Source organism: Anopheles darlingi, chromosome 2, assembly GCF_943734745.1.
Source record: "Anopheles darlingi chromosome 2, idAnoDarlMG_H_01, whole genome shotgun sequence".
Taxonomy (NCBI): domain Eukaryota; kingdom Metazoa; phylum Arthropoda; class Insecta; order Diptera; family Culicidae; genus Anopheles; species Anopheles darlingi.
This window is the reverse complement of record NC_064874.1, coordinates 12,139,272-12,155,558: the sequence shown is the minus strand read 5'-3', so window position 1 is coordinate 12,155,558 and position 16,287 is coordinate 12,139,272. Positions and strand designations below refer to the sequence as shown.

The window sequence follows — 16,287 nt, the reverse complement described above, 5'->3', positions numbered from 1 at the left end:
ATGTTCCCTTGTATAGTGATCCACGGCACTAGTGTGTGCTAGTTACAAACCTATCCACAACGACGATCGGTCCATTCCGGTATTCACTGCAACGTTCGTGGACCCGCAGCACAAAGTCAAAGATCGAGCGTGTATTGTTCATGTCGGGCCAGGCTGGATTTTCGAACATTTTCACATTCAGTTCGTAGTCATCCTGTATCGATTGTATCACGAAGCTGCGCACAATATAATCACCCTCCGAGGTTTCCGAAACCAAACGGATACGATAGTAATCGCTTTCGATCGGTTCCGATTCATTGGGCCAAAATTGTAAGAAAGACTGCGGAGAAAGCAAAGAGAGTGTGAGAGAGATAAATGGAATCCTTCGCTGTTGCGTTGTCGTAACATCATACCATATTGTCGACCGATGAGAGCAGCACAACCGTCTGAGCATTATGATCCCATACCATCTGCCAGAAGTCTTTGAACGTTTCGATCAGTGGATGCTGCGTCACGATAAAGTCTCGCAGCCGCCGGAACCCGTGCAGCCAGGTGGCGTTGATGTAATCACTGCCTTCAACGCCCGGTTTGGGTGTCAAGTGGACACGGCTTCCCTCGAGTGGTACCAGCGAACTGCGATTCTTGATCGCATTGACCGGCTTCAGTGAGGACGTTAGATTGATCTCTTTCGGTTGGTAACTTATGATGAGCTACAAAGAGAGACGAGATGATCAGAGATCGACGCATAACTATCGTGGATCTCGCGACGAAGAACGTACCTTGTACTGGCCATCGATATAATCGAGATGGTTCACGAGTCCACCGATCGCGTCCGCCTTGATGTTCGTCTCGCCACTATCGATCGCTTCCACGAGCGCATCATGGATGAAGATGTACTGTTCCTCGGTCTGCACCAGATAGTTGCGCTGAGCACGGATGTACCGCAGGAAGCCAAACACGTTCAGCGTACCCTTCGCCTCGATCTGCTTCAACATGGCATCCAGCACGATGAACGTGCCGGTACGGCCAACACCGGCCGAACAGTGCACCACGATCGGTCCTCCGTCCGGTGGGTTAGCGGTGGTTGATTTCTTTACAAAATTGATCACCGGTAGTGGATGATCGGGCGTACCGTGATCCGGCCAATTCGTGTAGTGGTACTGGTACACGATCTTTTCCTGTTGTGACTGCTTCTTCTTTTTCATCTTCAAATGCTTGATGTGCAGCGTGCGCACGGTGTAGGTGGCCATAACGTCCTCCTTAACGAGCCGTACCTGCACAATGCCGTACGTCTCGGTTCCATCCTTTGGCCAGTACATATCACATTTACGGCGACCCCGTTCGACCAGGTTCGTTATCATCACGATCACTGCGACCCGCTGCTCCCAGATCATGCGCCAGAAGCAATCAAACGTACCGGGCAGTGGGCCCTGGGTACCAATGAAGGCCCGCGGTTTCTGATAGCCATCGATGAAGTTCGCGTTGATGTAATCGAGATGTTTCTTCTGGCCCGGTACCTGCCGAAGGTGTACCCTGCTGTGATCATCTGAAAGGAGAGCAAAACATTTCTGATACTCTCTCGGTCGGCCCGGTCACTACTATCGCTACTTACAAGCAATCACGTTTAGGTATCGATTTTTGCCCTTGTTTTCCGGATGCTGCGAGTTCTCTGATGGATACTCATCGTTCAACGCTTCGCCCTGGATCGCTTCGTACTCCTTGCTGAACCCGATGTCACCGTCGGCGTGCAGTTGCGCGACATGTTTTGCGAAATCGGCAACTGGCACGGGGCAACGTACTTCACCACCAACGTCACTCGGACCCTCCCAATCAATCAATCCGGCCTGTGATCCTTGGCAGGGTTGTGGATCATCCAGATAGTAGTAGGCAGCATGGAAGCACTTTCTGTGAGTGACACGAACACACAATCGATATGATTATTAGTAAAATGCTATCGAATAATGAATTCACACCATCTTCTTCACAATTTTTCACTATTAGCGAGTGCAGTGGAATAACTTCAGAAGACCCAAGTACACTTTGGAAATCAACATACGATTTTTTGATAATCAACGATTGCTTTGCTCAGAAGCAAGCATGCTACGTTGCACGACAATTACGAACACGAATATATCATATCCATTTTCGGCAAGTTAGCATACACGATATCTATTACTCCCGGTGATCGATCATTGGGTCAATTAAAAGACACACCAACGGTCGCTACGCCGGTTCACGATCACCATTGGGCATGGGTCAGAGCACAAGACACAGGAACACCGATATCACCGACAATATCGTCTCGCGCCGCACCGCTTAGTTGCCGTGGTGTCCACCAAACAAACAAGGCTTGAAGGACGCACAGCACACAGTACAGCGTGCGCACGATAAGAGAGTAGGAAGATCGTAAAAATGATAGTCTGTTCGCTGTACGATAAACTACGCGGTTCCGTTGGCCTGTACGTTCTGTGTTGTGGTACAACAAACAATGGCATAAATCAGGAGCCGCCTGCAGCGCGAAACCACCAAAAGCATGAACACAACGAGAAGTTCTACGTCTGACCATGTGGTCTGTTCTCGTAGAAAGACTACTCTTACCGTTTAATACTAGCACCGAGCACCGATAATAATCAATAGCGACACACACCATAGTGCACTCAGATGTGTTTGATAATCAGCGTTTCGTTCAGGGGTTTGTGATTCACAGCCAGACAAGGTATTCGAACGGTTTGAAATGTAATTGGCGGTACGATAATGTAGTTTGAATGATTGACGTCGACACTCCGCAGTTCGCACGGAAGGAAACAGCAGACGGAGAGCGCGGAAAGGAAATGTTATCGGGCACTGTGTGTGCGAGATTGTTCGCTAAATCAATTAATGCTACAACTGGGTACCGATATCGCCACTGATATACCCCACTGGCCGTCCTGCACGATACAGTCGATCACTAATTAACGTAGAAGCGAACACGGGGACCAGGTGATCGATCAATATATTCCCAAACGGAATGGGAATACCAATGCGGTCGCTTGCGTATCAGAATAACGATTCACGAAAGCGGAAGTGGAACACACTCACCTCATCCAACCACACCACGGTGCCATCGCAACGGAACTTGCGAGGCAAAGTATAGCTCAGCAGCTGGAATGTGCACCGAAGGGTATACCGAAGTTCTTACGAACACACTACTAAAGCCAGTTTTGCGATGCTGACAGCTGCAGTTGCAGATCACGAATCATGAATCATACAGATCGTTTAAAACCTTCCAGTGATCTGGAGACACTTTAACACACTATCCAGAAGAGGCTAGAGATCGTTAGGGGAAGCTTATGGCGCACATTTTACGCTCGCTCCGCTTGCAACGCACTTAAAGCTGGTCAATGTCACCCACACCCAGTCCAGCTCGACCGCGTAAAGTTGTCCTTGTCACTGAGCAACGTTCGCGACGTTTGTTGTCGTCGTCGCGGACTTACGCATCTCGCACCTCAAGGGGAGCATTGCAGGGGGGCCGAAGCCCCCATCGTGAGAGCCGCGCTCGGAGAAGAGATCGCGGCGATCGCGCGAGGAACTGCGAGAGAGAGAAAGAGAGAGTTTCGCTCGGGTGCTAAGATATATGTAGAGGCGCGGTTTGCGCTTGGGAGAAATCATGCCATGCTTTCCAGTGTTTTACCCATGTTTTTTGCTCGATGACTGCAACGGACTGATCGGGTGTGCAACAAAAAATATGAATTCCATTAAAACATTTGCATCACAGGCCGATAGCAGGGTGGTTGACGCTTCGATTTGAATTCGCTCAGATCCCCTCTCCTTCGCTCCTATTAACTTTCCCTCTTTCTCTCTTGTTGTCTCTTTTTCTGGCTGGCACAAGAATGTGGCATCGTGATAAGATGCGCATGGTCGCTTATTAAAACACGTGAAGCTATTAGCGAGTGAAATGGGATGGGTGTCCAATTCTGGTAACAAGCGGCACATTTGGGGGCCGGGCCGTATACTGCCCCACTACCGCTCTCGGCCGGTGCAGCTCAACGCAACACTATCGCCCGACTACCATACATAATGCACCCATTAGTATGCGTGCGTGCGGCAAACGGCTGATTAGTCGCTAAAGGAACGCGGAAAGTCACGTTTTAGCGGGCTTCGTACTCTACCGTATTGGATTGCCTAGTGTAGGTAACAGAAACTGGGAACAAGGGGAAGTGGGAACAGTTCCGCCACATGCCTGCACATGCGACAGTTTGTTGCCCAAATTGTCACGCAAAATCGATATACCCGACCCCCTGCTCGAGGGTGGGAATTAAGGGACGGTATTTCGTGCATTGCAAGCGAAGCTTGATCCGTGTGTCGGCCCCAGACTTACTTCCATAGTATCAGCGCCAGCACTATCAGCAGCAGTACGAAGCAGCTGAACACGATGCCGGCCAGCACGGCCAGATTGTAGTCGTCGTAGGCCTGCCGCAGTGACGTCAGTGGTGCCTTCTCGCAATTGGGTTGCAGGGAAATCTGCGCGATAAGCGAGAGAGATAGACAGGGAGAGTGGCGATGAGTGGGTGATCAAATCCGATTTTTGGCGAACTTACCTTCCGCGGTTCCGAGTACGAGCCTAGGATGATTTGCTTCGGATTGATGACGCTGAACGATGCGGCACGCACTTTCACCTCGTACACCGAGTTGGTGGTGAGATTGGGAATGATTAACTGGAGCGGAAAGGAAGGCAAAAAACACAGACAGAGGCGGGTTCGTTAGGCGTGTACCGGACAATGGGTAGCATGCTTCCAAGGCTATCTTACCGAGGTTTCCAAGATGGACGCATTGACGGTGATGCGTATCTCGCGGAACTCGTGATACGCAATGTTCCGGTAGCTGATGATGTAGAGATCGATCGTGTTGTAGAAGGTCTGCGGAATGCGCCAACCGTAATAGAGTGCGTTGTGCGAGTGGCACGTTAGATTGACCACCTTCGGGGCACTCGGTCCGCTGACGTCGGTTCGCTGCGCTACCTCCGACGGTTTACCGTCGTGTTTCTTCGTGAATGCCGTCACCAGAATGCGATACTCCGTAAAGGGTTCTAAGGAAGGAATGAAGAGCGTAAGATGGGGTTGCAACCCTCCTTCTCCTGCTCCTCGTTATCACGCGCTACTTACTCAGGTTGGAAAGTGTGTAATGGTAGACGGAATTCTGCATCTCGCTCAGCTTCAGTATGGGCATGTGAAGCTCGGTCTGATTGAGGTGGATGTAGTACACCCGGTAACCGTGGATTGCCCCGTTGGCCTTTTCCGGTTCGCGCCAGGTCAGCTTGATCGTCGTCGATGTCACCTCCAGCACGGTCAGGTTCTGTGGTGGGCTTGGCTCTGCGAAACAACAACACGGCAAACAAACGAAACACTTTAATAAAACTCTTCACGATCCAGAAAAACAAAAAACAGGAAAGAGACGCAGCAACATGAAAGAAACACGTTTTTCCCGGCAGGAGGTCATGGGATCTAGTATTCTCCGCACTTTCAAAGGTGTATTACCAATCTCATCGTCAGCCGAAAACGTTGGATCATGCGTGGAGGTGTGTGGTTCATCGTTGGCACGTGCACCGCCGATCGGAACGACACGCACGACCGGTGTCGTCGTGAGGGACATCCCCTTTGGTAAGGTCGATTTTACGGGTAAAACGAGCGGTTCTTCCGGTTCTTCCTTCTCCTCCTGATCGAACTCATCCGATCGTCCATCAGAGTACCGCAGCGAGGACTCCGAATCCAGATGATGCTGTTCCACGGTCTGCTCGGGGGGCAACGCGGTCGGGGTAGTGATCATCGGAGAAGATAGCGAGGTCTGCTGGTCGTCAGCCAGAGTCGTCGTCGTCGTCGTCGTCAGTTGGACGGGAGAAGCACCGCAGATCTCCAGCAGAAGAAGCACCAACATCCCCGCGACCACCGTCGTCTTCGTCTTCGTCCTCCGATCCAACGCCATGTTCTTTTCGCGTTCTTTTCGCGTCCTCCTTTGTTCTCTCGCCCAAAGCGCGGGTCACAACGCGGGGTCACCGACGCTGGGCAGGAGAAGTTTAGCAGTCGGGCCCCGGAGATAAGCCGTTTTCTTTTACCGCTTCTGGATCCGTTTTCTTTTCTCTCCTGTTCGCGAAGGCCGGTTTTGGTTCTTGTTTTTTTTTCACTTGCACTAACGGGCACGGCGGTTCCCGTACGGCGGCGACGAGGCGGAACGAGTTCCTTAAACCACCGAACTCCCTACGCAAACGCTAGCGGCGCAGCAGCAGCACGTTTCCGATTTTCGTCGTACCATTTCGAACCGGATTTTTCGCACGAACGGGAACTGCAACACTCTACAGCGGACCGCAAGCGGGGGAGTCAAAAAATGTGGAGCGCAAAAGGTCAGTTTGTTAAGTGACCCGTCCCCCTTCGCGGCTTCTATAAATTCAATTTAATCAATTACGGAGCGCCCGAGATGAATCATGCTGCTGCCCGAGAACGGGTTGATGCTGCACCTCGGTACGGGCGTATTTTTTGTGTTTTTGGGCGTTTTTTGTGGGGCCCTCCGGAACAGCACGAGAGCGCGGCGGTGGGTGGGACGTCGGCGGGTGGAAATGCAGATGCTGGGCTTTTATTCCCGTTTCAGCTACCGATTTTCACCTTTTTCGCGTGGTACCGTGAATTTAAACAGGCGAACTTTGATGGAGTCACGCACTACTCTAGTCGCTATCACTAAAACACTCGCGGAAAGCGCCCTAAACCGTGTGTTTGCGGAAAAATCGAGGAAAATCGGGGGAAAATCGGCGAGCGCTCCAGGGTTGTTGTTCCAGGGTGCCAGGGTTGTTGTATGTAGCTGTCAAGCAGTTTATACTGTACGGTCGAGGAGTCAAGATTGCAGCGCCCTCTACAGGCGCCACGCCGAAGCTCCGTTGTTTGATTTGGCCGTTTTTTCTGCGGTTTTGGAGCCCAGCGGATGAAGTGGTCGAGTTTTAATAAGTCATCAACAAGCAATTTCTTTAGCCGATCATCAAACAGTTACTCTACAAGAAACTTTGTAGCTATAAAACGCCTCTTTAAAATTGCGATAAACACGTAGAGCTGATAAAAGAATCACCCTCCACGTTCGACCAAAGATAACCGCATTGATGCTGTATCGACGACGACACCTCCTTTTCATCCATCTCCCCCTTTTTCTCATTCCCCAACTCCGAGATAGCAAAAAATGCGTCGCTCAGCACTTTTCCTTCGCTTTCGTTCTTGCTATTTTCTCGTTGCATTCACCAGCCGCACTCGGGAACACTGGCTGGCCGGTTCCGGTTGCATAAAGTGGCCGGGGCAATCAAAAGCAAATAAAGGATTATAATAATTAGACGAGAGCGGGAGGACCGGCATCGAAGCTTTGATGAAAGCCGGAATCCCTTTTGTATGCCAGCTGGCTGGCTGGCTGGTTGGCCGGCCGGCGGACCGGTCAGGCCCGGAGACGGTCAGAGTTCACTTTTGGCCGAGATGTGAAAATTCGATAATTTTCTTCTATAATTGAATGAGCAGCAGTCTCCTCTGGATTTCCGGGCACACTACTTGGGTTTAAGGCTCCCGTTTGCGCTTCACTGGGCACAGCCGGAAGTGTGCGGTGATGGAGATAAATGTCTGTCGCCAGTCGTGCTGGCGTGAGCGAGAAACCAGAGACACACCGAGCGAGACGTGGAGAAAAGGAGTGGAAGGAAGGAAATTGAAGCTCGGTAATCAAAATACGTGGAAAAGTTGCCCCTTGTGGAGGGCAATCGGCCAAGCCAAGCCGAATGGGGAGGGTGACCAAAATGAAGAGTTTTGCGGAGAGGAAGAGGCGTTGGGAGTTGGGAAAGTTTTTTTTTTGCGCGCGCACCAATGGAAAATTAGTACCTCGGGGCAGTTTTCTTTCCGCTGGATGCTGCCAGTGCAATTTTGTAGCACGGTGTGGCCCTCAGCAGCGGCTGGAGAGGCGGCTCTCCGGTAATCCTATTAGGTAGTCGTTTTTTGGACCAGATCGATGCTCTTGGAACGCGTGGACAAGAAACCAAAAAAAAAAGAAGCAGAAACGAAAGGCCAGCCAGTCTGTCTGGCACGGTACTGCTGCGTTCTGTCCCCGAAACGAGTCCATTTCTTCGAATTCTATTGCCCCGAGAGGGGGTTTTGAGGCGGCAAATGGCCTGTCCGTTCAACACCTCCTTGGCATGGCTTTAAAGTGACTTTCCAGTCACGTAATCGCGGACCAGTGAACGTACCGAGCGATACCAGTGATAGTTTCTGTCGCGTTTTATTCTGCTGGTCCTCCAGAAGCTCCAGAAAAAAAAGCCGGAAATCAATCGCAGCAGTACGCACATCCGGCAGGCACGCATTACACACAAAGACGTCAGAGAAATCCCTCTGCCCGGACTCATTTCCAAAGCTCATCGATCGACGACGAATCAGCTTCTTCGATTCTAGTTCGGGGAAAAGTTCTTAATATTGAAGTGCTCTCGGTGTGCCGTTTCCTTCCGCTGCTCATCATTGGTTCCCGGGTTGCCATGGCAGCAGCACGTCATGCGAGACACTCTAGATCGCATTTCTCAAACAAAGGCAACGATGTAGCGGCTGAGGCGGTTGGAATCCGGATTGAGTGAGCCACAGCTTTCGATCCGATTGCCGTGATGATCCTGTGGCAGGTAGGAAGGGATAGGGAAGGCCGGGATGGACGGGTTGAAAGTAGCTTTTTACCCCGAGGGTAGGGTGGGAAAGTCTCCATCACCCCGTGCCGAGTGGCAGTCCGAAGCAGCTCGATGACAGCCGAGTGCACCAGGGCGTAAAAGCAAGTCCTGCCCGGTAAGTCTGGAGCAGTAAAAAGTGGTTCATCCCGGGGGAACGAGAAGGAAGGACGTGTCCACTGGCTCCCCTCTCCCCTCCCATCTCTCCCACCGGATCGTTAGCGAAGATGGAAACGTCGCAATCATAGTTAAAATGGAAAACAAAGCTCATTATGTGGATGTCATTTTTTCCCACTTCAGCCCTTTCTTCACTCTCTCTCGCTCGTTCGAACGGGTTATACGAGGGTGGGGAGGGATGAGCTAAGCCATCGTAGACGTAGATGGACCACCCAGCCAACCGTCTGGAGTGGCGGGCGGGATGACAAAGTTCGTCTTCTTCATCCTGGACGCGTCGCCATCGCGGCCCCTCGTCGTTGTCGTCGTCGTCGTCGTTGTTGGTTGGTTGGTTGGTTGGTTGGTTGCTGGCGCAGCTGGTCACGGCTTGCACCTTGAAGGTATTTTTTATTATTACCGCCATCCTCTTCGTACTTGTCTTCGTCTTCGTCGTCGTCGTCGTCGTCGTCGTTGTCAGCAACCCGGAGGAAAGGGAAGACATCTTGCAATCTGGTTGTACGCCGGTTCGCTTGTCGCAAATGGTGCCATTGCCGTGCGCCTGGGACTTGTGTGACTCTCACGACCCCGGCCCCCCCTCTCTCTCCCTTCCTGCCTCATCATCATCATCTCCCGTTTTTATGTATTCACCCCCTCCCCTTTTCGAGCGAAAGGGAAGATGTACTTTGCTAATGATGAACCATTTATACATCCCCGGCATCTAAGCGAGGATGCGACCCGCCGCCGACTGGATGCTGGTGGGTCCACCAGGGCCCACTCCTGTCTTTCCTCTTTCTCTTGCCCCTGGAAAAGGCCATACGCGCGCGTGACCCCTTTGTTCCCCCAGACAGTGCAATGCAGTGCAGTGTGTGTGTGTGTGTGTGTGTGTGTCTGATGAGAGTCTCTTTGTCTCTGGAGCTCAGGAATATCCTTCCAGTCGTGTGCACATCGAAAGACACACAAGTGCCAACAGTGAAGACAACAACGGCCGCCCAAGTCCGACCATTCAGCCTCTGACCTGGCTTCGCGTGCAGCAAATTGCAAAACTGCTGCTGCTGGTGCTGGTGGTGCCGTGACATGTCGCAGGATTAATACCGCGGAAGGATTTTACTTTCATGTTTTTTACTGTTTTTCTTGACATAATTTTGCGAAAGTGTACCCGCTGCACTACCACCAGACACCAGCCACCAGCCACCAGTACACTACCGCCTAGCGGGCAAGTGATTTGTAGCTTGGCTTCGTCTTGGCTTCGTCGCGCTTGGCTTATTGTCCTGGAGGGCTATAAAAAGGACGAATCGCGCGAACGCTGTAAAAGCTGTCAGCAGTAAGAGATGCGCCCGCGCTCGCGCTCGCGATGCTCCGTGCTGATTAGTTTGGTGGGGTTTGGAGCATTGCATGACAGATGGGATTACAGATGACACAAAGGGGAGTGCGGGAGGGTGAGCACATGTTCACCTTCGGCATCATGGAAGTTGACGATCGCGCGAATGTGCAATACCCCCGGGGAGCCATAGGTCGAAGGACGTTCCGTGCTCCATCGTTGGCATTCGTATAGTGTGTGTGTGTGTGTGTCTTTTCGCGTGTAAAAATGATGACTTACCCGAAGAGGAAACCCTGGGCCCCGTGGCGTACACCAGACTAGCCGAGGGTTCTGTCATGCTGTGCTTCGCGAAAAAAAAAAACCATTGCAATAACGATCCACGCCACGGCACGGGATCGTTCGTTCGTTCGTTCGTTCGTTCGTTACGGGAAGGAAATTAAAACCCGTTGCCCCGGCTACTACGACTACTACGACGATGGATAGTGGTACCACCGGTACGCATCAAACGGTTTAAAACCGATTCCGCCAAACCGTAACGCCGCTATATGCACCAGGAATCTTGATAACAAGATTTCGAAACGCGCGCTCGTGTTCGGTGTTCGAACGACGCAGAGCCCCAATCCCCCCCCCCCCCTCCCCAGAAAGTGTGTCCACTGTCCGTTGTCTGTGATCTGACCGTGGCGATGATGGTCACGAGGACCCCCGTCCGTCCTGCTAAATGATGATGTATGTATCGTTGGTCCGGTGCGCCCCGTGTTTCACATAGAACGGGTCACCGTTTTGGCGCCGTCGATGCAATCGTCGCGCCGGACATACGCAAAACCGGCACTCCCGGAGTAACAAGATCCTGTAAAACGGCTTTTCCGGTAAAGCGACGCATCGTGGCGGGTTTTTTTTAATGCCGTGTATGGTTCGTTTTTTTTTCTTCTATCTGACACCTTCCACCGTCGTTTGGACATTTGAATACAGGGCAGGACGGACAGGGCGCGTGTTTTTTTTTTCTAGCGCCACTAGCGATGGCTTCTATACTAAGCTATGGAGAGGACACCTCTCGAGGCTCGATAAGTCAGGATAAGTTCGGTGCCCCGACTACCCTGAATGTGTGTAGCGCGAGCCAGTAAAGGGGCCAATTTTGAATTGGAAATGAAATGCCGTACAACGATCTTCCCTTCCCGGGAGCAACGAGCTAGATCGTTGTCCTGACCCCCGTTTGATATCCTTGTTCGACATTGCGCGTTCGAGGCTAACGGAATTTTTGATATGTGTATTCTCAATTATTCCAATGATTTTTCCGCTGCATCCAGCGTACCATCGTGACCATCATGGACAATACGCTAAGCCCCATTGCCATGGAATATACGAACGGCGCTACCTGTGGTTTCGGTTCCGTTCGTTAGGTGTAGTTGTGTTTGTATGAGTAATACCCAGATGCTTCCGAGGGGGTATTTTGTTTAGTTTTTTGTGCATCTAATGTATAGCGTTAGAGTAGCAGTTGTGCGTGTGAGTTGTGTCTTCATTTTCCACTTTTCAGGACCCTCTAAAGTTGCGGCGGCGACGGTGGCGCTGGCTCCTGGACGACAGGAGGGATTGGACTGTGACAGATGTGCTGCACGCGAGACAGAAGGCAGGGAAGGTGGTCTAGCGGCGGCAGATAATCTCCGGGACCCTTTTTTCCAATGGGGCGACTGCTTTTGTGGGTAGGCTCCGGAGGTCCCATTCGATCCGTTCTCCTTCGCCTTTACTTCGACGACCGTCCGTAAAATGCTCGAGAAAAACCGAAAACAACACCCGCACCGGACAAAGGAAAACGTGGACCGTGGAAAATTGTGGGGGGAAATCACCTAAAATCCCCACTTCACTCTCTCCCATCGTGGAAAAGAGGAAGGTAGGGGGCAAGGGGGGGTGTAGTTGTGCCACTTACCTCCTTCATCTGTCATAACCAGCACGGTGGTCGGCGGTCCTAATCCTTCCGGGTTGAACACTTGTATCGAGACCAGATACTGCGTGTACGTTTCGAGGTTGTGTATTTCGTGGTTCTACATTGCCAGAGAGATGGAGAGAGAGAGAGAGAGAGAAAGAGAAAGAAAGAAACAGGGTGTGAGTGAGAGGAAAAGCAGTAATCAAGGTCGCCGGAAAGCGCTCCAGGGGTTCTTGTGGGGTAGCTTGTGGTGTACAGCAGCAGGAGGCGGAGGGTTTTTTGAAAATTAATGCAGCCCGAAATCCTTGGCACCTTCGCAGTGAGTACCGCTACCAGCGGTATCTTTGGAACTTCAGGCACACACACACCCACAGGCACACAGACGCCGTTCGCAGCAGTTGGGGCGCGGCCTTGCGGACGAAAGCGCAGTTATCCCGACCGGATACCGAATTTTCACCATTAAATTAGTGGTAATTATGGCTTGACTCGACTCTCGGTTCTCGTCCTCCAGCATACCATCCAGGGGGGGGGGTGCCACTTGTATAATCATGGCTTCGCGTAGCGTCAGAACACCCTCCCCTCCCCACACAACCCTAGCATGACTCCAAAAAACACGATTTTCCACTCGCAAAGAGGAAGCTATTAAACCATAAACCATCAGGGACATTCCTCCCGCCCAGACTTGGCATAGCCGATGACGACGACGAGAACGACGAGAACGACGTCGAGGCGACCTGAGCGAGATCGTAGCAACCATGGCCAGAAGTCATGGCACACTTCTCCTGGCTCCTGGCACATTTCACATGTGCTTCAACGCTCCAATAGTGCTGCATGAACTGTTGACTTCCCGTTCCAGCTAGAACAACGCCGGGTGCTAGGTCCGGATGTTCCCGAGATTCCGATTCCGATGCGCCAACCCCCTGATGGCGCGATGCTACTGGTGGTGCCGGTGGTGCATTTACGTGTGTAAACATAATTATTATGCATTGTTTGCTGATGAATGAATTCACTGCACAAGCAAAGCGCCCTGGTTTCTGCGCTGGTGTGCTCGGGCGTGGCCCCAGCTTCTGGCTTTCTTCAAACCGGGTCTCTCGTGCAGGCTCGTGGAGGCAGCCTGTTTCGTGCCGACAGAAGGCGACAGAAGAATGGTGTCGACGATGACGACGACGTTCTGGTTCTGTGGCGCGCTCCTGTGCACGGCGAGAGCGTAGTATCAAGTCACGTGGAAATTGCATAAAAATATGCAATTGCCAGGTCAAACAATGAACTGTCAACCGATTTGCTGTCACCCACTATTTTTGTGGGGGGGGGGGGGGGGGAGGGCAGGCGAGCGAACATGCCCCGGAGTCACGGAGCCACTGAGCCACGGAGTTAATTGAATTTGGAGACGCCTTCGAGTCGCCCGGAGGAGGTCAGACTGCCATGAAATGGATTGCACTGGTTGGGAAAACACCCGCCCGGAGAATACTTCTGGACGCCTTTTGCCGAATAACTTGGGTGACGTTACACAGACAACACATTTGCAACAGTGTCCAAGTCTGCGAGCCGAGTAACCAACTGAGCTTCGTAATAATTGCAAAAGCGCCGTAGATAACAGAGGGACCTCTGGCTCCGAGGGATGGTTGGTTGAATAGTGACCGCAAAGCGTTCCTGTGCCAGTGTCCAATATGGTGGTGGTGGTGGTGGTGGTGGCAGTGGAAATTTAAATCGAATTTTTCCATCCACATACATCTACTCTCTCTCCGGTATCCATTAAGGTCGCTAAAGTTTCACTCCGTGTGTGTATGGACCGTGCCCGTGTGTGTGTGTGTATGTGGAGTGAAAGTTTGCTTCCTCTTCCGGCCATGGACCAACGTGGCTGGTTTGGAGGTTCAGCTGTAAATTGGATAATTTACTGAACTGTATGATCGAGGACAAGCTCCCCCGAGAGTGCACCAGTGTGTGTGTGTTTTGCGCTGCACTTTCGTCCGAAAGACCATCGTCTGGTGCGAGGATACCAGCGCAAGAGCAGCTGGTCAGAAGTGTAATACCGTCCAGTGCCAGGCGCTTCTGCTTCTACTGCTGCATTCAGTGGTCGCGCTCCTTATGTCCTTATGCTCCTTCCTTCACGAACCACAAGCTTGGCGGACAAACACACTCACACACACACACACCCTCACTCTCACCATGGCGTGGTGTGGCGAGAAGAAGGAGAGGGAGTTGGTGCGGACACTAGACGAGACGGACGCCAGCACCAGCAGCAGCAGTAGCAGCAGCAGCCTGGCGCCAGGACTCTGGCCAGCGAGCAAATCGAATTTCGTTCCTCTCACCTCAACGGCACTATCGCGGATGTAGATCTCTTTGACGTCGTCCGTGTGGTAGTCCCGGGGCCGGTACGTTATCCGATAGCCGAGAAACTCGCCGAGTATCGATTCCGGTGGCGGTGCCTTCCACGAGATATATACAGAGGTGGCGGACGTGTTGTGCGCGATTGTTGTTACCGGTTTGCCCGTCGGTGCTGCAATGGTGGCCATGGTCCGTGGATCGAAAATTGAAAGAGAGAAAAAAATGGGAAAAATATAAATACCAGCGGGAAACATGGTTGGAAGGTATTTCCGGGAGTAAAAGAGAAAGAGAGGAAGAGCAGATGCACCGCGCATGCATCCCCCCTTTGGGAGACACCTAATGGTATTAGGTTGGTTTGATCATCAGATAGATTCCCGGGGGGGGGGTGGGAGGCGGAGATGTGCTCGCCGATCCTTGTCGCGACGCGGTCATCCATCGCGAGCGCTCTCGTTGCTCGGCACTTACGAGTGCCTCATGATCGCATCCTTCCATGGTTGCTTCCGCCCGTTCCACGGACGGACCGTTCTACGGACGACGTCGTCGAGCGGAAATGAAAAATTAACCCAAAATAAAGCGCTTTCCCACGGACTGACTGACTTCTCCGCCGGGCGACTGGACTGCGACGGGAAATTGAATTAAGCGCCCGTTACGTCCGTAAAGAAAGGGGGTAAGCGGAATCCGGCAAAGGAACGGGACAGCGAAAAAAGAAAATGCTCCACCAGATGATGGCCGTTTGCTCACGTAGAACGGGGTTTTGGGGGAGGGGGTAGGGCCTTCTTCGTAACGTCCTCGCCTTCTTTGTTTGAACAAATTATGACAGCTCTTCGATTGAATCAATTTTTCCATCGAGCGCGTCGAGCGTGGAGTGAGCAATATTTTCTGTTTTATCCACTTTATTCTTAGTTGTTTTTGATGGTCCCGAGCACGGAACCTCTCGATCGGATGCCGGGTTTGTGTGTGCCGGGCATTCAGTGGCCGTTTTGTAAGTAAATCAGAAAAGGGGGAAACAAAAACAATGCGCCACATTTTTGACACGTTTTGTGACGTGCGAGGGAGTGGAAGTGTGTTGTTTGGTGTAATCACTGCTAGTATGTATGGTTTTGTATGATTTAATATATACATAGTTTTGCGGGAAAATTCAGCTACAAAATATGTTATCCTGCGTCTGTACTTGTAAGTTCCTCGATCTTTTTAAATCACGTTTAATATTTCTATTCGAATCAAAGAAAAGATTTTTCTAAAATTTTGAGATACTTTTAAAATTCTTTCTTTTTCAACAGAATTTTTAACTACAACTTTTCAAAGGTTCAACAAACAGGAAGCAAATGTGAAATGACATGAGAAAGAAATTTTGTCTCACTTTTAATCACGAAATGAAATAAAGAAAGCAGAACATGAATGTCATAATCTTTGTCAATAAACTCTGCTAATTGGAAAATAATAGACATGTTTCTTTGCAATTAGATTATGCAAGAAGTATATTTTAATTTGGAAATGTATAAACTAACTATAAACTAAATAAACTGAAGCAATTGATTTAAAAAAAATTGTAATCGAGTTTTGCAAAAGTATTGCAGCTTTTCCACTTCCATTGGACAGTTGTTGTACTTTCGTATCTTTTTCACTTCGTTAATTTTGAGATAGCAGAACCATGTCTTTTCTAATGGACCAACCGGATGGAGGATGTTTTCGAGACTAATATTGAGCAACAGATTGAGCAAGGGAAATGTTTTCCCACCGACAAATAGAGCGACCATTTTCGATTAAACCTCCCCGATACTGCAGGCATGATTGCTTGGATTGAGCTAAGATGAACATTGGCCCCAATGGCCAGTCCTGCAATCCATCGCGTTAGCGAGCGATTTGAATTGTTTATTTTCGGCTACCAACGAAACTACTTTT

The 16,287-nt window shown here is 50.9% G+C and overlaps 1 protein-coding gene across 1 annotated transcript in view; it reads right to left on the bottom strand.

Moving 5' to 3' along the window:
* LOC125948476 (tyrosine-protein phosphatase 99A-like) overlaps window positions 1–16,287 on the bottom strand; it is a 40,065-nt gene that overhangs the window by 4,252 nt on the left and 19,526 nt on the right. The window contains exons 6-15 of the mRNA XM_049674592.1: window positions 14,370–14,557; window positions 12,064–12,178; window positions 5,121–5,327; window positions 4,767–5,044; window positions 4,557–4,673; window positions 4,337–4,479; window positions 1,592–1,884; window positions 759–1,525; window positions 393–689; window positions 51–319 (exon numbers count right to left, since the gene is read on the bottom strand). Coding sequence (XP_049530549.1) covers window positions 51–319; window positions 393–689; window positions 759–1,525; window positions 1,592–1,884; window positions 4,337–4,479; window positions 4,557–4,673; window positions 4,767–5,044; window positions 5,121–5,327; window positions 12,064–12,178; window positions 14,370–14,557 — 2,674 coding nt within the window. The remainder of the gene's footprint in view (window positions 1–50; window positions 320–392; window positions 690–758; window positions 1,526–1,591; window positions 1,885–4,336; window positions 4,480–4,556; window positions 4,674–4,766; window positions 5,045–5,120; window positions 5,328–12,063; window positions 12,179–14,369; window positions 14,558–16,287) is intronic.